General features: G+C 56.4%; 1 protein-coding gene across 1 annotated transcript; it reads left to right on the top strand.

Moving 5' to 3' along the window:
* Positions 1 to 2,254: 2,254 nt before the first annotated feature.
* On the top strand, positions 2,255 to 19,617 carry Ssuh2 (ssu-2 homolog). Its single transcript, XM_070018413.1, has 12 exons — positions 2,255 to 2,279; positions 7,141 to 7,236; positions 7,523 to 7,604; positions 8,651 to 8,783; positions 9,747 to 9,807; positions 10,693 to 10,817; positions 11,853 to 11,915; positions 13,139 to 13,224; positions 14,185 to 14,277; positions 14,801 to 14,906; positions 17,091 to 17,198; positions 19,471 to 19,617. The coding sequence occupies exons 1-12, from the start codon at positions 2,255 to 2,257 to the stop codon at positions 19,615 to 19,617; spliced, it is 1,125 nt and encodes a 374-aa protein (XP_069874514.1).
* The last annotated feature ends 362 nt before the right edge of the window (positions 19,618 to 19,979 follow it).

The raw sequence follows: 19,979 nt of genomic DNA, 5'->3' as shown, positions 1-19,979 counted from the left end.
ACTCTGGGGTTGGGGTGGCGCTGGGGTGGGGGTGGCTCTGGGGTTCGGGTGGCGCTGGGGTTGGGGTGGCTCTGGGGTCGGGGTGGCTCTGGGGTCGGGGTGGCTCTGGGGTTCGGGTGGCTCTGGGGTTGGGGTGGCGCTGGGGTTGGGGTGGCTCAGGTTCGGGTGGCTCTGGGGTTCGGGTGGCTCAGGTTCGGGTGGCTCTGGGGTTCAGGTGGCTCTGGAGTTTGGGGTGGCGCTGGGGTCGGGGTGGCTCTGGGGTCGGGGTGGCGCTGGGGTCGGGGTGGCTCTGGGGTTGGGGTGGCTCTGGGGTTGGGGTGGCTCAGGTTCAGGTGGCGCTGGGGTTGGGGTGGCTCTGGGGTTGGGGTGGCTCAGGTTCGGGTGGCGCTGGGGTTGGGGTGGCTCTGGGGTTGGGCAGATGTCTGAGTGGTGAGGTGGCGCTGGCGCCTGGTGTCGGCTCAGCGTGGCCCCCGGTGGTTGCGGGGGGAGACCGAGGGTGAGGAGGGGTTCTGGGGGGAGTGGGCTTGGACAAGCTGCCTTGGGGGGCCTGAGTCCTGAGGCACCAACTGGGCCCCGTGCTCTGTGACCGTGGGCAGGTCACTGACAGCTCTGAGCCTTTGTCAAGAGGAGACCGTGTGAGCCAAGGGGGGGGGCACGCTGATGCCACGGGGGGGGGACAGGGATGCTGCTGAGGCCATCACAAGGTCAGGAAGGTTCCGAAAGTTCCGCGGAGTCACCGTGGGACGCACAGCCCCACGTCTGGCCAGCCGGGAGGGGCCGGCTCTCCAAGACGCACTGCACTGTCCCCACCCGGCCTCGGGAGAAGCCACGGGGAGGGGGGATGCACAGAACTCCGCCTGCACACGCGCGGGTGCCAGCCTTCAAGAGGGGGAAATGCCGACACTTGCGCCCGCGTGGATGAGCTTTGAACACAAGCAAAGGGAAAGACACCAGACGCACAGAGCCGCTCCACTGGGCTCCGTTTACCCTGGGCCCCGGCTGGCCGCTCCTCCCAGGCCCCATCCCGCGGCAGGCCCCAGCCTCCGTTCCGCCTCCACCCCAGCAGGGCCTCTGACACCCAGCTCTCCTTCCCCGTGGTCTAGGGCTGCTGCTGCCCGGTCCACAGCTTGTAGTCTCCCTGGGAAGCTCTTCCCCAGCACAAAGACCCCCCAGTGGGCCGGGCGCTGGTGGCTCATGCCTGTCATCCTAGCTACTCAGGAGGCTGAGATCTGAGGTCCATGGTTCAAATCCAGCCTAGGCAGGAAAGCCCCTGAGACTTTTATCTCCAATGAACCACCAGAAAACTTGAAGTGGCACTGTGGCTCAAGTGGTAGAGCGCTCGCCTTGAGCTGAAGAGCTGAGGGACAGCGCCCAGACCCAGAGTTCAAGCCCCACGACCAAAAAAAGAAAAAGAAAAAAAGATCCACCAGTGGGGCGCGACTTGTCTGTTTCCGAGGCATTGGGGACGTGATCGCTGCGGCTCTGGTGTTCTGGTGGGGGTGGGTGGTGAGCATGGGATGGAGGGGAGGGGGCAGGGCAGAAGAGAGGCTCCAACGTGGAGTCTGGTCCTGTGTGCATGGGGGGGGGAGGGGTGGCCCACGCGGGCTGGGCAGGGACCCAAGGAAATGGTCCCTGCCCTTCTGGGGAGGGGATGCTATGAGGGGCTTGTTCAAGGGCCCTGGGGCACATCCTGTGTGCTGGTGGTGGTCAAGTCCATCCAGAGCAACTGATCCTTGTTTGGGGGGGAGGGGCAGGCCGGTGCTGTCCGGCTCTGGACATTCATGCTTTAGACTCAGTCAGTGGAGGGGTGGGATTCCCGTGTTTAAGGTGGGAGTTCCCGCCCCAAAGCAAGGGCTCCGGAGACAGGGCCCAGGCTGCTGTGTGGCTTTGGAGAATGCCCGGCTCCTAAGCTGAGCCTCCAGGGCCAGGCAGGAAGCTGGGACCCAGCACTTCAGAGAACCCCCCACCCCCTCTCCAGGAGGCTGGGGCCCCCCTGGCTGCTCTCCCCAGGGGAGAAAGCTCTATGCAGGGGGTCGATGGCTCCCCGCACCCCACCCCACTTCCAGCTCTGCCTTGCTCAGGTGTGGCATGGGCGGGGGGGGGGGAGCGCAGGGGGAGGCGCTGAGGGCACGGCCAGTTTTCCTGTGTTGTGTGCAGATCGCCAAACAATGGACCTGCTGTGGGAGGGGCGGAGAGGACCGACCCCACTGCCCTGAGCTCTGAAGCACACACCACCTCCCGCCGCGCTCCTACCATGGACAGAGACCGCAGTGGGGACAGTAAGTGGAGGGGGGGCACTGGGCTGCGGGCCTCTCCTCCCCCCTCTCCCCTCTCTCTTCCTCCTTCCCTCTCTCCCTCTCTCCCTTTGCCGCCTCTGTGGATGACTGGCATCCCACAGCCTCCTCTGTTTTGCCTCTGGATAAGAGAACAGGAAGTCAGTGATCACTCCAAGCCCATCCCTCCCTGATGGGGACCTGCCTCTCCTTCCTTTCTCCAGTGACAGTCCTCACTCGGCCGGAGGGGAATGGGCCCGGGAATCCATCGAGAGCTTGGGAACAGTGTATTGTTCGGTGGTACTGGGACTTGAACTCATTCAAAAGGGGTCATCTCTTGCATTTCTTTTTGGTCTGGGCTGGCCTCAAACTGCAATCCTCCTGATCTCAGCCTCCCAAGTAGCTAGGATTACAGGTGTGAGCTACAGGTGCCTGTCCAGTTGTGAGCAATCTTCAGGACCGTCTTCTAGCCAAGAGCATGCTCATGACCAAATATGAAGCACAGCCCTGATAAGCCCGTCCCGTCGTCATTAGAACAGAATTGCAGTGGCATGCCAGACCGCTATAGACCTAAGGAAGGAAATGGTGTTTTATGAGGAAAAGTTCTATGTTGAGAAAAATAAATGAAAGGAAACTTTTGATCCCTAATTAGGAAAGGCACCCTACTGGGAAGCCAGGGTTCAAGTCTAGATTGTGCTTTAAATTGGCTGTGTGCTCTTGGGGTAAGTCACTTAACTTCTCTGAGCCTCAGTTTCCCCATGGGTAAAAGGAGGTTGGAGCAGGGTACCCATAGCTTATGCCTGTCATCTCAGCTACTCAAGAGGCTGAGGTCTGAAGGTTCAAAGCCAGCCTGAGCAGGAAAGACATGAGACTCTTCCCTCCAATTAACCAGCAAAATGCCAGAAGTGGAGCTGGGGTTCAAGTGGTAGAGCACTAGCCTTGAGCAACAATTCTCAGGGACAGTGCGCAGACCCTGAGTTCAAGCCCCAGGAGGGGCAAGGGGGGGGGGGAGGGAGAGAGAGAAAGAGAGCGGCTGGTAGCCGCAGTGCCCTGGAGCAGACCTGGGTTCAGACCCACGCTCTGCCTCCGCCTAATGGCTGTGCGGCTTGAGTCCCTCAACTGTTCTGTCTTGTGTTTGTTCATCAGAGCGGGGAGCAGAGCTGTGATTTCACACACACAGCATAATGCTGTGTTCTCCCTTCTCTCTCCACAGCCCCCTCCTCCCACATCCGTCCTCCCTTCCTGGTGCAGGGGGCGGGGGGAATCCCGTTCCCATCCCTGAGAAAGGGCCAGGGACCTTGCCCCTCGTACAGCAGATCGCCCGGCTTCCGGATGGCCAGGCTTTCTGGCCTCGTGAGGCCACCGATCATTCCTGCGCTCGTTCTTCTTGGCAAAACAGAGCTTTTATTTTTCCTTTTCTTTATCCTCTGATCGTCTGAATTCCTATTTATAGTTGTGTGGTGCCGAGGATTGATCTCAGAGCCTGTGCTGGCTAGACAGAGCCCTGCCACTTGAGCCACGCCCTCTGTCCTTTTTGCTTTTTAGGTTGCCTTTTGGGTAGTAGTTTACGTGTTTTCCCGGGGGCTAGCCTCACGCTGTGATCTTCCTCCTGAGTAACCGAGATTACAGATGTACACAAATACACCAGTCTTGTTTGATGAGCTGGGGTCTTGCTTGCATCTCTCTCTTTAGAGTGACTACTATGTGTGATGAGGTATATGTAAGCCGTACCATCTTAACCATTTATTTGTGAACAATCCAGCACATTCACATTGCTGTGCGTCCATTACCTGTATCCCCTGCCAGAACAATTTTTTCATCTTGTATAACAGAAGCTCTGTGTCCCTACCCATCCCCCCTTCCTCCTCCTGGACCCCTGGCTCTCCTTTCTGTCTTTATGAATTTGATCCTGGATCTCCTCTTGTGCTTTCTCCACGTGATTCCAGCCACGGGGCCATTTCTGCACCCTGGCTGTGTGCCTTGTGTGTGACGCTCTGTGCACTGCACACTCCTATGTGCCTGTTGCATGCCGGTTGTTCGCCAGGCCATCTGAGAGAGGCTGCTGTCCCCCAAAGGGCTCTCAGAGGAGACAGGAAGCTCACTGGCTGGAGTCAGTATTAGGTTTTTAAAAAGAGGTAGCCGAGTAAGAACAGCACCACGCATGTGGTATTCAGTAAGGGGTAGGTTTATTCAGTAGACCTGCTGGGACCAGGCAAAGTTGGCACTCCATGTGGCTGGAAAAGGCCTGGGAAAGAGAGAGAGCTGGGAAAGAGAGAGGAAAGAGAGAGAAAAGAGCTAGAGAAGAGAAGGGAGCTGGGACAGAGAAGAGAAAAGAGCTAGAAAAGAGCTAGAAAAGAGAGCATCTGGGAAAGGTAGGAAAGAGAGAGCTAGGAAAGAGAAGAGAAGGAAAGAGCTGAGAAAGAGCTAGAAAAGAGCAGAGAGAGCAGAGAGAGGGCGTCTGGGCCTGCGCTAGGCCTTATCTAGGGTAAGGGCAGAGAAAGGTGTGGCCACATCAAATTCAGATGTGACCTCAGCAGATGTAGATGTGACCTCTTCCAGGTGTGCCAGTTGCCTAGGTAACGCAGGTACTGAGTGGAGACTTTGCTGGGAGGAGGGTGGAGTCTGCTCGCCATCCAGGAGTGGACCTTACAGTCAGGAGTCCAGCAGGACACCTGCACACTCAAGATGACTCATCTGGAATCTGGGCGGGAAGCATGGATTCCATTGATCTTCTGCGGAGAAGAGAAAGGCATCTTCAAAAGGGAGAGTGAAGCCAGGCGCCGGTGGCTCAGGTCTGTCATCCCAACAGCTCCGGAGGCTGAGATCTGAGGATCATGGTTCAAAGCCAGCCTGGACAGAAAAGACTGTAAGACTCTAATTTCCAATAAAACTACCAGAAAACCAGAAGTGGCACTGTGGCTCAAGTGGTAGAGCGCTAGCCTTGAGCTGAAGAGCTGAGGGACAGCGCCCAAGCCCTGAGTTCAAGCCTCATGACCACCACCACCACCAACAACAACAACAGCAAAGCGAGGGTGAAAGGCTTGCCCATGGTGTCTCTCTGCCTAAGGAAAACCCCTTTCATATGCAGGAAAAAGCAGCTCACACTTGGTGAGCAGAAATAACCAACGTCTTGTCTAATTGTCTTTGCAAAGATTTCCAAGTGACTGCGTGGCATCATTGGGATGATGGCTAAACTAAGCATTCTAAGCATTTATCTCCTCCCTCTCTCCCTCCCTCCTTCCCTCCCTCCCTCCCTTCCCCCCTTCTCTTCTCCCCTCATCTCTGCACGCTGGAGCTGATTGTCCTGGCTACATCCCAGGCTACTATTTTGCTTTTTCTCTGGAAAGAAGCAATGGAGGCAGGGACTACACCAGCCTGGAGAGCCTCAGCTGTCCATACGCAGCTCGGGACAGGCCAGCCCAGCTGGACAGCTGTCCCCCAACCAAACTCAGCCCTGGGGCTATGGGGCCAGAGACACGCCCCGTCTGGACACGCTGTGTCGGGCATTGTGCAGCGTCCAGTGACGCCCGCATTCTTGCGGGCCAGCCTGGGGCCCTTTGTTTTTGCAGGAGGCACGCGGGCCGGATGAGTGCAGCCCCGGAGGCTCGCCCCGCCGCAGAGGTCAGGCTGGCCGTGGATGACGGATGGGGCTTCCAGCTTCCTGACTCATTTTTTCCTCTTCCCATCTCGGTCTGACCCCTGTTATGTGGCACCCACGAGGGAGGGCAGGCCCATCCTAGGGGACGCGGTGGTCTTTGTGTGCCTGAGCCATTCATCAACGTCTTCTGGCATAAAGGGGAATGAAGGGGGGAAGCCCTGGCTTCCGGGAGCCACGCCATTGGCTGAGTATTGATTACTTGCCAAGGACAGGAGACCACGCACACTGACCTATTATGTGGACACAGATACCAGGGTGAGGGTGTAAGACAGGGGTGATGAATGACGGCTCAGGGGCCAAATTCCACCCTCTCACCCTCCCACACCTGTTTACCTGAGAAGCTCTCCTCACCAGTGCGTTGTGCTCCAAAGACCTCATTGGGAAACAGAGACAGAGACTTCCATGTCCCCATGTCTAAAATAGCTCCATCCGGGCTCTTTATGCAAAACAGCTTTGAATCCCTGGGTCCTTGGTAGCTAATGACTAAAGGCATGTCTGCAAAAGCTGTGGGCCAGGATGTGGGGCCGGGGCTAGGCTCTGGCCCGGCAGGCATAACATCCTGGGTTCAATCCCCGTACCAACAAAGAAAAGACAAAAACAGACAAAGCAAAGTCGTGTGAGAACCAAGGTACAGAGGACACCTGCGGAGGGGAACGTCGGCATCGACACACACGTCGGCAGCCAGCACTATGAACGGCCGGCCGTGGGACCCAGGCCCCTCCCGCAGCCAGGCCCCTGCTGTGGGCCCTGTCCTCAGCAATGGCAGCTCCCCTTCCTTCTCCTTGCTTCTCCTTCTAGCCTTTGTGTCTTCATAAACGTGAAGAACAGGGCATTTTATGAGCATATGTACTGTTGGCATAAAGGTCTTGAGCTTTAAGAGAGACGCCTCCGGGTGGTGGCTCAGGCCTGTCATCCTAGCTACCCAGGAGCTGAAATCCGAGGATCGTGGTTCAAAGGAAACTCCTTGACTCTTATCTCCAATAAACCACCAGAAAACTGGAGGTGGTGCTGTGGCTCAAGCGGTAGAGCGCTTGCCCTGAGCTGAGGAGCGCAGGGACAGCGCCCAGACCCAGAGTTCAAGACCCACCACCGACCAACAACAACAAAAAAGAGAGGCGCCTCCTCCCCGCGTGGGAAGGGAGATCTCTGCCCTGCACCCAGGCTTAGATTTCCCCTTTCCGCACGGTCACCAGGGGCATCTGCCCACAGGTGTGCTGGACCTCAGCTTCGAGGCCGAGAGCCCTCTGGCGCCCCCTGCTGAACTCTTGGAAGGCCTGCCTGGCTGCAACTGGCTTCTTCAGGGGGGTCAGTAAGTGTGGGGGTGCTGGCTCCCATAGGGAGGGTGTGCTGGTCCCTGGGGACAGGCCTGGGGAGGACACAGCTGCCCGTTTCCCTGGGGACAGGAGCTGGGTGGGATGGGGAGGAGATATCACCCCTTCCCTGTGCCACCCCCCCCCCGGGGTCCGATACCTGGGCGCTGCCCTAGGAATCCGTGTTCACTCAGTCTAGGGATATGAAGTACATTCCTTCTTTAACCCTGCAAATACTGGCTTCACTGAGCTCCCGTCTCATTTCCCTCCCTCTCCTCCAGGACAGCAGGTATTTTTCCCACCTTCCCAGGCCCCAGGGGAGCATCAGGCACCGAAGCCCTGGTCCTTGTTCCTGGCACACAGGTGGGTTTCTGGTTGTGTATCCCCTCCCCAGGAGTCCCCCCATGGGGTGCACCAGGATCCCTTGTGGGGGGCCGTGGGGGTCACCCCATCTCCAACACACTGGGCCAGGTTCTGGAGGGGTCTGCAGTGCCCTGAGTTCTTCAGGTTGGCAGCAAAACCAGCACTGGAGACTAGAGTCTGCGAACCGTAGCCTGGGCCAGCCCAGCCCGTGGCCTGTTTTTGTGAGCGGAGCCTTACCCGAGTGTGGTCTGTGGCAGCCTTCACCCTCCAGGGGCCACTTGGTTTGCACAGGCCACGCGTGGCCTGCAAAGCGGAAATACCTTCATCTGGTAGAGGTTCGCCACACCCTGGTCTCCATCTTCAGTGGGGCCGAGAGCCTCTGGGTCTTGACAGGACCTGGGGTAGACCTCAGGTGTCCGGTCAGCTGAGTGGCGTGGCCTGGAGACAGCTTCCCTGTGTCTCCATCCTGCTGCCAGCCACGTGCCACGGCCCCCTGCCAGCCCACCTCCTGTCTCCTGCCACCATGCCGGCTGCACTGGGCAGGGCTGCCAGGCTGTATGGGGAGCAGCCAAGGGCCCTGAAGGCTGCCAGGGGCCAGGGCAGCTCGGAAGGAGTGCGGGGCGCAGGCCTCTCCCTCAAGGGTGTGTTTGGGGCAGGTGGTGTGCTCAGGGAAGAGGAGACTTTGGAGGACGGGTGAGTTCCAGAGGCTCATGTTGGGGACTTGGTAGTAGCCAACAATCTGCCTCCAGTTAGTAGACATGAGAGCCCCGACCTATTCTTGGGTCATCCACTCATGCATGCACAGTGTGGCGGACACAGGAGAGGGTGGACACTGGAGGTAGAGCCTGGCTTGGAAGTGACCGCGGACCGTGTCTTGGCTGGAAACACCTTGTCTTTGCTCTCTGCTCCCTGGCCACCGTGAATTGAGCCGCTTGTTCTACCTTCAGGATGCTCTGCATCACGATGACCCAAAACAACGGAGCTAAGTGGCCGTGAGCCCTGTGAGCCCACGGGCCCTTCCCAGACCCTCGTTTTCTTGGTCCCAGCAGAGCCCCCGTGGTGACGGAGGAGGTGGCCCGGGAAGCCCTTCTCAGCTTCGTGAACTCCAAATGCTGTTACCCCAGCATGACAGCGGGAGACCTTGTCATCCAGGAATTGAGGCAACAGACCCTCTGTAGGGTAAGGGGCTGTGCTAGGATGGCGGGGCAGGGGGGAGGGGGAGGCTGGGGTTCAGTGAGACAGAGGCAGGTGCTTGTGTGACAGGCACCAAGAGTCCTGGGATCAGAAATCATTATTCCTCGCTGCAGGGAAATCCCGTTTGTGACACCCAAACCACGTCAGGCTGGCACTCTCCCACTGGAGTCACAGCTCCACTTCTGGCTCTCAAGTGGCTAATTGGAGATACAAGTCTCACTGATTTTCTTGCCTGACCTGGCCTCAAAGCGCAGTCCTTAGATCTCAGCCTCCTGAGAAGCTAGGACTACAGGTGTGAGCTACTGGCTTTGGTTTGTTTTTAGATAGCGTTTATACCTGGTGCTAGCCTGGGACTGCCATCTATATAGCTGGGAATACAAGTCTGAGCCACCATGCCTGGCTTATTTGTTCAGATGGGGGTCTCATGACTTTCTATCCACGCTGACCTTGAACTCAAGACCTTTTGATTCTCAGCCTCCTAAGTTGCTGAGATTACAAGTGTGAGCCACTGTGCATGGCTAGGACATTTTTTCTAGGTTGCATTTTCAGGTGTCATTCGTACTGTCATCCTCTGATGAGCACACAGGCAGCGCCTAGTGGAGGGAGAGGCCACCTTTAGCTGTGTGACTTGGGGAAAGTCAGCCGACCCCTCTGAGCCTCCCATATCAAAAGAAGATCCAAGTGATGCCCATGATCCCTTCTCTCTCTGAGATCCCGTGGGTGAAGGACTGGGGCTGTAGGAGGCCTCAGGATGTTTGGATGCAGAAATCCACAGAGAGCTGAACTGGCCACGTCCTGGGCTGGCCGAGCACCTGCAGATGGCGTGGTGTATCCAGGGCAGAGCCGCAGCGGTCAGCCTGCTCCAGGCAGCCCGAGGGGCCTGTGTGTGGGAGCCCCGCGGGGTGGGACAGTGCTCTGCCTTGACCCTGGGCTTGTTTCCTTCCGTAGTACCGGCTGGAGACCTTCAGCGAATCTCGGATAAGCGAGTGGGCGTTCCAGCCGTTCACTGGTGAGTGAGATCTGTGCGGCTGGGGGTGTGAGCTGGGGTGGGCAGCTGTCTGGGTGTGTGGCTCAGCCTCTCACTATGACTAAGAGGCCCCTTTGTGCCCAGCCTCAGTTTCCCTGTGGAATGGGGTGGGGTCTTCATCTCCAAGCCTCTCCAGTGCTGATCTGCTCTGTGCTCCCTGTCTGGCAAATCGTTCACAAGAGGCCTGGAGAAGCCCAGCATTTGCCTTCCGCTGCTTCTCTTCGGGGCCAGAGAGCATGGCCTTGGGTGTCTGCCGGCTCCTACCATCCCACAGCACCCCGGAGGCCTAGAGCCCACAGCCCACAGCCTCACCCTTCCATCTTCTCCTGAGCCCCAATTAGGGGCTCCGGTTCTCTGTCTCAGAAACCCCGAGCCATGTCTGCTTTCTGCAGGGCCTCTCAGGTCTATTCTTCTGGGTTCAGCCAGGTGTCTCCTCTTCCAGGAAGACTTGCTGGGTTATTTCTCCCAATGTTCTCTCTCCTCCTACCAGGGCAGATCAGAGCTCTGATGAGGAGTTGGGTGTGGAAGAGGAGGGGTGGGGATGACGATCCCTTGGTGGCTGCCAGCCTTGGGCTGCTATTTTCTCTTTCATTCTCCTACTTGAGATTTTCTCCACCATCCGCGCCATGGTTATCCCCATTGTAGAGTAGAGGTGAGAGACCTGAAGGTCAGAAAGGTTAAGGAATTTGCTGGCAGAGGTGTGGCCATAGACCTAGAAAGTAAAAGAGCCGGACGCCATCCGGGTGTTTACCCCCCCCCCCGGGTGTGGGCCCCCATGTAACCTCCAGGAGCCCCAGGAACCCACCGAGCACCGGGTGAGTTCCCCCTGCTCCCCTCAGCTGTGCTCACATCCCCCCCTTTCTGCAGACCATGCTGTCGACGGGCCCCAACAGGGCGCCTCTCCTGGCGTTTGGGAGATGGAGGTGCAGATGCCACCCATGTTTCAGGAAGACACCAGACGGTTCCAAGTGCCTCACTCTGCGTTGGTCAAGGTGAGGGGGATCATGGGAGGCCGTATGCTGTGCCACACCATGCCAAAGCACCCCCGATCTAGATCCAGCCTGGGGGCTCCTTCCTTGGGGAAAAGAAGGCCAATGGGGGAACCTACGGAGGGCCCAGGGCCTTTGCAACCGAACACCACAGTTAGGGAAGGAAGTCTCTCATGGCAAAAGGACTGTTCTACTCACCAGCTCCATCCATCATCTACCTACAGGGCTATCATCTATCTATCAATCACTCTACCTGTTTAGCATACCTATCATTTATGTGTCTATTGTATCTATCATCTATCCATCATCTATCTATGTTTCTATCATCTATCAATCTTTGTTTCTATCTATCATTTACATGTCTATATATTTATCTATCATCAATCAACTTATCTGTCTTTTATATCTATCTATGTGTCGATCATCTGTCAGACTATGTGTCATATCTATGTGTCTATTATATCTATCATCTATCTATGTATCTATTAATCAATAGATAATAGCTTGAACTCTGGGCCTGGGCGCTGTCCCTCAGCTCTTTGGCTCAAGGCCAGTGCTCTACCACTTGAGCCACAGCGCCACTTCCGGTTTTCTGGTGGTTCATTGGAGATAAGAGTCTCACCGACATTCCTGCCCAGGCTGGCTTTGAACCATGATTCTCAGATCTCAGCCTCCTGAGTAGCTAGGATGATAGGCGTGAGCCATCAGCTGGCTTAAAACCTTTCAATTCTTTTCTCCAAAGATCTTTCCATCCCATGATTCAGTGCATGCGGCTCGCTCCGTGTCGGTGTCTGTGTGCAGGCTGTGCTAGAGGACCAGGTCCCAGAGCAGCCTGGGTGGGTGTGGGGAGAGTCACTGCCACTCCATGGCTGGCCATGGGGTCCTGGATCTGCCTTCCTCCCGTGCATCCCTGTGTCCCCCCTCCCCCCCGTCCATCCTGTCTCTCCCAGAAGCAGCTCTTCTGTTTGGGGTCACGACATCATGGGGGTGGGGGACCCGCCTGGGACACTAGATGCCAGGAGAGCTCTTGGCTTTCAGGACTGTCACAAATGCCACGGGCGTGGCCGTTACAAGTGCAGCGTCTGCCACGGGGCTGGCACGGTGAGTCACGGGTGGGCAGCGGGTGGGGGAGTCCCCCTGGGGGGCATGGTGGATGGGGGGGCGGGGAAAGAGGCCTGGGCCCCAGTCACTCATGGTGAGCGCCCAGGCAAGTCGTCCCCCGTCCTGAGCCTCCAGTTTCCCATCTGACATGGGGAGGCGGGTGCGCGTGAGAGTGTAGCTTCTGCGCTCTTCCCTTTGCCATCTCCTGCTGAGCGCTAAGCCCTTGGGGTCCCCCCACACCCTGGCCCAGGACCCCCTTTGGTATGTGCGTGCGTGTGCGTGCGTGTGTGTGTGTGTGTGTGTGTGTGTGTGTGTGTGTGTGTGTAGATCCTGGGCCCTGAACTCTGGGCCTGGGCGCTGTCCCTCAGCTGAAGGGCACTCTACCACTTGAGCCACAGCGCCACTTCCTCGCTTGGCTTCTTTTGCTCATGGCTGGCACTTTGCCACTTGATTTCTGCCTCCACTGCCTACGTTTTGCTGGTTCCTTGGAGATGACAGTCTCCAGATTTTGTGTGCCCCCCACTGGCTTTGAACCAGGCTCCTCAGATCTAGGCCTCCTGAGCAGCTCGCGTGGCAGGTGCGGGCCACCAGGGCCCAGCAGAGGCAGTTCTGGAAGCTCTGCGGAGGTGTCCGGGCCTGTCCTTGCTGCTGGCCGACCTGCCCCGGGCGGGCCTTGGCTTATGGTTGCTTGCTCCAGCCTCTGCCTGTGGTCCTCTGGCTCCTTCCCCAGAGCCTTTTGTATCCTCACCACGGCTGTGAGTCACGGGAACCAGGACCCTGGCTTCTCTGAGGTCCTGTGGCCCCGTCTAACCTAAGCATGCTAGTAAAGAGTGCTTCCCAGCAGGTCCCTTCCAGAGAGGTTCCAGGGCACTTGCCTTGGGCTGATTTTGAATCCAGACCAGCACAGGGGCCTAAGCAGATCTCCAGGCCTTTTGGGGCCTCAGCCTTCGCAGAAACCAACCAACCAACCACACCTTCAGGGTGGGAACCATCCTAGAATCCAGGCTAACTCCTCCCTGGCCTTGGCTCTCCAGACTCGAGCTGCACCACACTGCCCCCTGCTGTCCAAAACCACCTCTCCCAGGCCCTGCCCTCCCCATCCCCAGTCTGGCTGTGTGCAGCCCCTCTCTCCGGTCCTCCCGCTGTGGTGGAATCATCCAGGCTTGGGACACCCTTGGCCTGGCTTCCAGGGAGCCAGTGGCAGAGGCAGTGTGGGTCCGCAGGTTCGATGTCCATCCTGCAGCAGAGCCAGGAGCAAAGCGGGGCAGGTCCGGAGGTGTCACATGTGCTCTGGATCCCACAGACGCAGGTAGGTGCGGGTCTTGCAGCCCACGGCGGGCGGGTGGGAGGGGGGGGGTTCTTCTTGTCCCAAGGCCTGGCATTTCTGGATTTTATGGGCAGTGACCAAGCCACCTCTACGGGTCAGGTGCAGAGAGGAAGAGAGTGGGGAAGGAGCTAGGAGAAGGACCCTGCCCATATAGCAGGGTCTGCATGAGGAAGAATCAAGGAAAGTTGATTGACAAGAGCAACATCCTATCTCTGCTCAGGATTTGGGACCAGTGAGCTACTGCAGTTTGTAAACGCCTCCTCTCACACATGTACACACTTTTACCGTGACGGCAAACCGCGGGGCGTAGAACAGCTCACCGCCGGGTTGGTTGGTGATCCTTTGGCCCAGACGCTCAGCCTGAGTCCTTCATTGGTTGCCATCTGCCTTCCGCCGTGATTGATGAGGGAGGTCTTTAGTTGGGAAAGAAACTGAGACTTATTTCATTTGCGAGTAAAAGGAACCCCACTGAAGCTGACTTTGACCACAGAGCAAAACAACAAAATAGCAAGCCTGTCTACAGGTTCTACACACGGGAAAAATCGAGGGGGATATGTATGTATATTGGCTTCAGGTACAGCTGGATCCAGGTGTTTAAATAATGTCACAGGCTGGAATGGTGGAAGGGACCACTGATAGTTTCAATCCAGTAACCCCTCCTTTCCTGATCATTCTAGCAAGCCCTTCTTGGAAGGGTCCCATGGTGTTTATTTGGGTCCTGTGTCCATCTTTGTACTGACTGCCATTGCTAGGGCCAGGGATAAGACCGTGGACCAGCTCGAGCTAGACACAGAGGGAGGGATGGTTAGGTGGGGGGAGAGCCACCATGGGAAGGAGGGGATGAACAGATAAACACAATGGCCGGCCACCCCGCTGAGCGAGCACCTTCCCGTGGGAGGAGGGCTTGGGGGTGGGACTGATCTGAGGAGCCCTGGCCCTCAGGTGCTGCACGTGCTCGGGGCGGGGCCACAGGACGTGTGGCACCTGCAAGGGGGAGCGGAAGCTGCTGCACTTCGTCCAGCTGGTCATCATGTGGTAAGTGCCGGCCTGGGCCTGGGCGAGGGGGCCGGGCCTGACACCACAGCAACTCTCCCTGGTATGGGGGGCTGTGGGGTCTCAGGGAGGGTGAAGAGCTCCCTGAAGAGGAGCTGGGGGTAAGGTGGAGGCTGAGGATGGCCTTCGGAACACGTGGACCTGAGTTCAGGTTCTGCCAGCACTGCCTATAAGAGCAGCAATCACCCATTGCGGGCAGCGATGGGTAGGAATGTCGGTGGTGTCCTCCCTCATCTCCAGACGTGAAGGCCCTGTGCTGTGCCTGCTGCCTGGCTGAGGGGCACGTCCCCTCCCCTCGGAGGTGGGATCGGGTCCATCCAGGGGCTGCGTGGCCTGCGTGGCCTGTGTGGCCTGTGTGGCCTGCGTGGCCGTTGGCGTCTAGATCTCCAGGTGTGGTGGGGGGCTTCAGCCCCAGCTCCCACCGTGTCCCTCACGTAGTCTCCAGCCCAGGTGTGCGGGATCCCAGCCCCGCCTTCCCACCTGGCACACTGGTCTCTTCTCCCAGGAAGAACAGCCTGTTTGAGTTTGTGTCTGGGCGTCAGCTTCGGTGCCCCGCGGAGCTGCTAGCGAAGGCCAAGGGAGAAAACCTCTTCCGGGACGAAAACACCACGGTGAGGAGGTGTCTTAGAAGATGGGGACCCCGGGGCCCCTGCCCTGGGCTGTCCTTGGTCTGGAGCTGGAAGTGGGTGAGGCCAGAGCCGTCCAGGCAAGGAAGAGGCTGCTCCTCTCTCTTCCACCACAGACGTGGAGAGCTTTGCCCACGTGCCAGGCCTGGACTGGGTCCGTGGGTACCATATAAAATGTCTGCCCCTCATGGCGGTCCCGCCTGGTGAAGGAGAGAAAGAGGCCGTGTGTTAGGGTGATGGTGGTACCAGGGTGATGGAGACGGGCTGGGTCAGGAGGCCCGGGGTGCTGGGGCGGGCTGGGGGGAAGGCAGGCCTCTCTGTGGAAATGCCCACAGCGTAGTCGGGGAGTGGATTGTGTGGGTCCTGAGCAGGGGCGGGGATGGGGGGGGCGTTGGAAGGGCAGAGGCTCCCACGGCAGACGGAAATGAGCTGGCAGAGTCTGGAGCTCTGGCAACCAGAAGTCAGCCACCAGACCACTTTTCCAGGCCCATGGCTAGAACCCTGGCCCAGTGTTTGTGTTTGCCAGTGAAGTTCCATGGGAACCCAGTCCCACTTTCTTTTTGTTCAAGAACAGATTGCGATCACCTTCTTTTTAAACGTTTATTATCTTCAAGTAGTTGTACAAAGGAGGCGCCACTTAACGTAGCAGTTTATGGGTACAATGCACATTGAGCAGCGTCACCCCCTTCCACATTCTCGCCCCCTCTTAGATACACCCCTCCCTTACTTTTCTTAATTTTGTGGTATAGACAATGAATTCCTTTTTTCTAATTTTATTTTACTGTAAAGGTGCTGGGCAGAGGGTTACAGTCATGACTAAGGCAGTGGGTACACCACTTGTTGGTCATTGTTACCCTTCCCTTGTTGTCATCCCACTATCCCTCCCCTCCCCCACCAACAATGAATTCTTAACTGTGTTCTCCTACCTTCCCCCCTTCATTTGTCTGCCCCACCCCCCTTGTGCTCGCCCTCTTGCAAATACCCCTATCCTGACACTGATTTTGTTGGGTTCTGACCTAGTCTTTCTAAAAAAATTAAACTATTTGAGCTCCCCCGAGTCTATTATACTTCAGTTAATTCATTTGTAACCACCTGCATATTATACTTCAGTTAATTCATTTGTAACCACCTGCATACTACCTACAGATTTATAAGCACATTCTATCTACCACAAGTGAGGGAAAACAGGCAACCTGTGTTTCTCAGGGTCTGGCTTATGTCACTTAATACAATTTTCCCCAAGTCCTTCCATTTCCTTACAAATGGTGCAATATCATTCTTCCTGATAGATGAATAAAATTCCATTGTACATTGTATACCCATTTTCTTGTTCCATTCACTCATTGAGAGCATTTGGGCTGATTCCATATCTTGGCTATGCTAAACAATGCTGTAATGCACATAGTTGTGCTGGTGGCTTTATTGTAACCTTGTTTGTGCTCTACTGGATTTGTGCCCAGGAGTGGGATTGCTGGGTACTAAGGTAGTTCTATGTTTATTCTTTTGAGGAACCTCCATATTGCCTTCCAGAGTGGTTGCACAAGTTTGCATTTCCACCCACAGTGTAGTAGCATTCTCTTTTAGCTATATCCTTGCCAGCATCTGTTGGGTTCTTTGTGGGTCAGTGCCTGACATCCTTGGGCAGTTTTGATGTGGAAAACAGAAGTTGGCTCTTTCCTGCTGTCCATGTACAGCAGCTAGTGCATCCACATCCACAGGGCCCACTGTGTATGTACAGAGCTGTGGGTTTCCCCTCCCCCCACGAACCACTGCGCATGTGCAAAACTGTTAGGAGGACACCCGCAGGGCCCACTGAGCATGTGCAGAGAGCTGTGTGTCCATACCTGAGCGACTGTAAGTCTACTGCGCATGTGTACGTGCAGAACTGTGCAGCTACACCCACACGGATCACTGGGCATGTGCAGAGGGCTGTGGTGTCCTGAGCAGTATTTCCTGACAGAGTAGGCCCGTGCAAGGTTTTCTGGGGATTATGGGCTCCGTTTCTGATTATGGCACCCTGCCCCTTGTGAGAGAATCCTGGGCTCAGAAGGTGTGCGCTCAGGGTCTGCAGAGGCAGAGCACATGCCCCAGCCACAGTGTGCTCAGGGAGTGAGGGGGGTCCTTCTCTTCCTCTGGGGCTGAGAAGGTGTCTGTGTCTGTCTCCTGCAGGTGTACCCCATTGTGGACTTCCCCCTACGGGACATCTCTCTGGCCTCCCAGAGGGGCATCGCGGAGCATGGAGCTTCTGTGGCCTCCAGGGCCCGCGTCCTGCAGCAGGTGAGCTGGACAGGGATTGGGCCTGGGCGGTTGAAAGCCGAGGCCCCTGGGGTTGGACTGTACCTGCTTCCCCTGGTCATGGGAAAGGGTGATGCTGTCTCTCAGCCTGGGGCCTCTTTCCTGAGAATGTCAGGGCTGAGGAGAGCAGAGGGGAGTGGGACCCAGTGTGAGGTGGCGGAGGGTAGAAAGCCCGGGAGCAGGAGGAGGCCGCAGCGGCCTGCGTTGTGATTCTGAGAGGCAGGAAGCTATTGGTAGTTTCTAGTGTCTTTTTTATTCAGCTCCCTGATGTTCACACAGGAGAATGAAAAGGTGAGATTCAAGCTAAAACACAGGCAGCCTCTGGCCATCTTTGTTCCCACCCCCCTGGTTTGGGCGGCTTATCCTGATGGCCACCAGGTGGCGGCAGTGCTCACAGTTTTTCCAGGCCTTCCAGCCCTTGTTGGCTGGGGGTCTCAGAGCCTGGGGTGTAAATGTACTTTCCCAGCTCTTCGTATTGGTTGAGCAGGAACCCAGGGCATGATGGGAAAAGAAGAAGCTTTTAAGCGGGAACACAGAGCATTATGGGAAGAAGAAGCGCCATCGACAGGCCGGCCACCTGTTGTCTCCCACATGTTGTGTCTGCCATTTCTTATTCCTGTCTTCTGAGGAGACCTAACTCTCCTTCACGGGGACAGCCACCCCTCAGCCTCCCAGACTTTCTGCATTCAGGTTTTTATACAAAACCTCCATAGCACAAGTCTCACAAGGCTAAGAACACTATTTATGGCTGATTGATTGACGGGAGGCTGTCTTCCTGGAGTCAAATCCAAATTCCTGACTTTTCCTCTGCCTGACAAGAGGCCCAGAGAGGGGAGGAAATGGCCAGGGTCAGACAGCCTCTCTAGCAATGGAAAAAGCTAGCTCAGGCCTGAAGGGAGCAGCCCCAGCGGGGGTGGGTGAAGGAACTAGGGCCCTTTCGTTGGAGCCACACATCATGGAGATGTTTACCTACCAGGTTGGCACCTGCTTCTCAGACACACCCTCCATTGAGGTATTAGATGCTTTCTTCCTCTCTGTGGGCCCAATGTTCTTGTCTGTGAAATGAGGGGCACGAGGCTTGTCTTGGCGTGGAACTGAAGAGCTCAGGTTTCTGTAGTAGAGTATGGGATGAGGATAGGTTGCCCAGAGAGAGCAAAGGCCAGGCCTGCAGAAAGTTCCAGGGAGGTGTAACTTCCCAGGAGTCATGTTCCTGCATCACCAGTGTAGAATTCTTGCTAACCACACAGCAGCCTGGAATGCTATTAGAGATGGGGTCTCTGTGGGAGCCCTGGGCTCTCCCTTGAGGTGAGGCTGGGGTGCAGTGTTCAGGGCCATGTGAGTTGGTCAGGCTGTGGACCACTGCTCAGAGAAGGGGATGGAGAAGGAGGGATTTAAGATGTCTCTGTGGAAAGGTGGGGGGGGGAGTTCAGTGAGCCCATGGGCCTCAGTATCCCCAGCTTTTGAAGAAAAATGAACATCAGAGAGACATTTTGCAAGGTAGGTCATGATGGTGGTAGTGAGAGAGGTCTTAGATGATAGCTAGACATAACCCACCAGCCCTCCAAGTTTGTATGGCGTCGTATTTTATCTTTTTCTTGTGCTGATACCAAGGCTTGAACTCAGGGCCTCTGGCTCTCACCTGACTTTGCCTCTCAGGGCTGGTGCTCTACGCTTGAGCCACAGCTTCGCTTCTCACTTTTGGCTAGTTAGTTGGCAATAACTGTCTTTTGGATTTATCTGCCCAGGCTGGCTTTGGACTGTGATCCTCAGAGCTCAGCTTCCTGTGTAGCTAGGCTTCTAAGCACGAACCATCAGCGCTCAGTTTTAATGTTTCATCTTAAAACTTCAATTCAAAATTTGTCAAGCACGCCATTCTGTCTCGGTGGTGGTTTTGAAAGATGTTTAAAGTGGGTATCCTGTGCCTTCCTGCAGCACCTTGCTTAGAAATAAATTCTCCTAGAAGACCTGGTCTTTGGCTGGTGGCTTCCTGGAGCTTTCTGGAGGAGGTCCATGGCCCCACTAGCTGAACCTACAAGCAGATGGTGGCTAAAGGAGTCAGTTTAGCCCAGAGCCTAGGCTTCAGGAAGGAGCATAGTAGGAGATTGGGGACCAAGTGTGCCAACAACTCCAGATTTCCTATCAACTCGGCAGCATGCGCGCTATTCTGCAGGCAGTAAGGAGCTGCAGAGGATTCTTGAGCCGGTGAAATGCCTCAAAGGAACACTGAAGTGTTTTTGGCCATTTGTCTCCTCAGCGCCAGACCATTGAGCTGATCCCCCTCACGGAAGTTCATTACCAGTACCACGGGAAGACGCATGTCTACTACATCTATGGCACCGACCACCAGGTGTACGCAGTAGACCACCCTGAACGGTACTGCTGTGGCTGCACGATCATCTGATGGGTGTGGCTGTCTCCAGGGCCCGCCAAGGGGACATCTTCACTTGTGGTTGACTGCCCTGGATGATTCCCCTTGGCAGTCTTTCCAGAAAAATCAGCTCATCATTTATCAAGATGCAATTCTGTGCAGAGCTGGTTTGATGGACTCCATCTTTCATCTGCAAGAATTCACCTGGATGCATTCCTTTAGAACAAGTGAGAAGCCATTTCAATTGCAGGCAGCGCCTCTGGTCTCTGAGCTCAGGCCGGGTCCAGTGGGTGCTTCCATGGTGTCCGCCTGGCTCAGCTGTGATGTCTTCCTGTGTGCATCTCCTGTTGGGCTGAGCACTGGGGAAATGGCAGAAGATGCACACCGATGGGCCG

The sequence above is a fragment of the Dipodomys merriami genome, unplaced genomic scaffold (genome assembly GCF_024711535.1).
Source record: "Dipodomys merriami isolate MVZ:Mamm:240054 unplaced genomic scaffold, mDipMer1.0.p SCAF_13, whole genome shotgun sequence".
In the NCBI taxonomy this organism is placed as follows: Eukaryota; Metazoa; Chordata; class Mammalia; order Rodentia; family Heteromyidae; genus Dipodomys; species Dipodomys merriami.
The sequence above is the reverse complement of the archived record's forward strand: the minus strand, read 5'-3'. Positions and strand labels throughout refer to the sequence as shown.

What these genes read in the sequence shown, in the direction of transcription:
- Ssuh2 (XM_070018413.1), top strand. Translation starts at nt 2,255, where the DNA reads ATGGACAGAGACCGCAGTGGGGACA. An exon ending in TCCTTGTTCCTGGCACACAG is followed by an intron (nt 7,605 to 8,650) that starts GTGGGTTTCTGG and finishes TCTTGGTCCCAG; the next exon opens with CAGAGCCCCCGTGGTGACGG. An exon ending in GGGCCCGCGTCCTGCAGCAG is followed by an intron (nt 17,199 to 19,470) that starts GTGAGCTGGACA and finishes TTGTCTCCTCAG; the next exon opens with CGCCAGACCATTGAGCTGAT.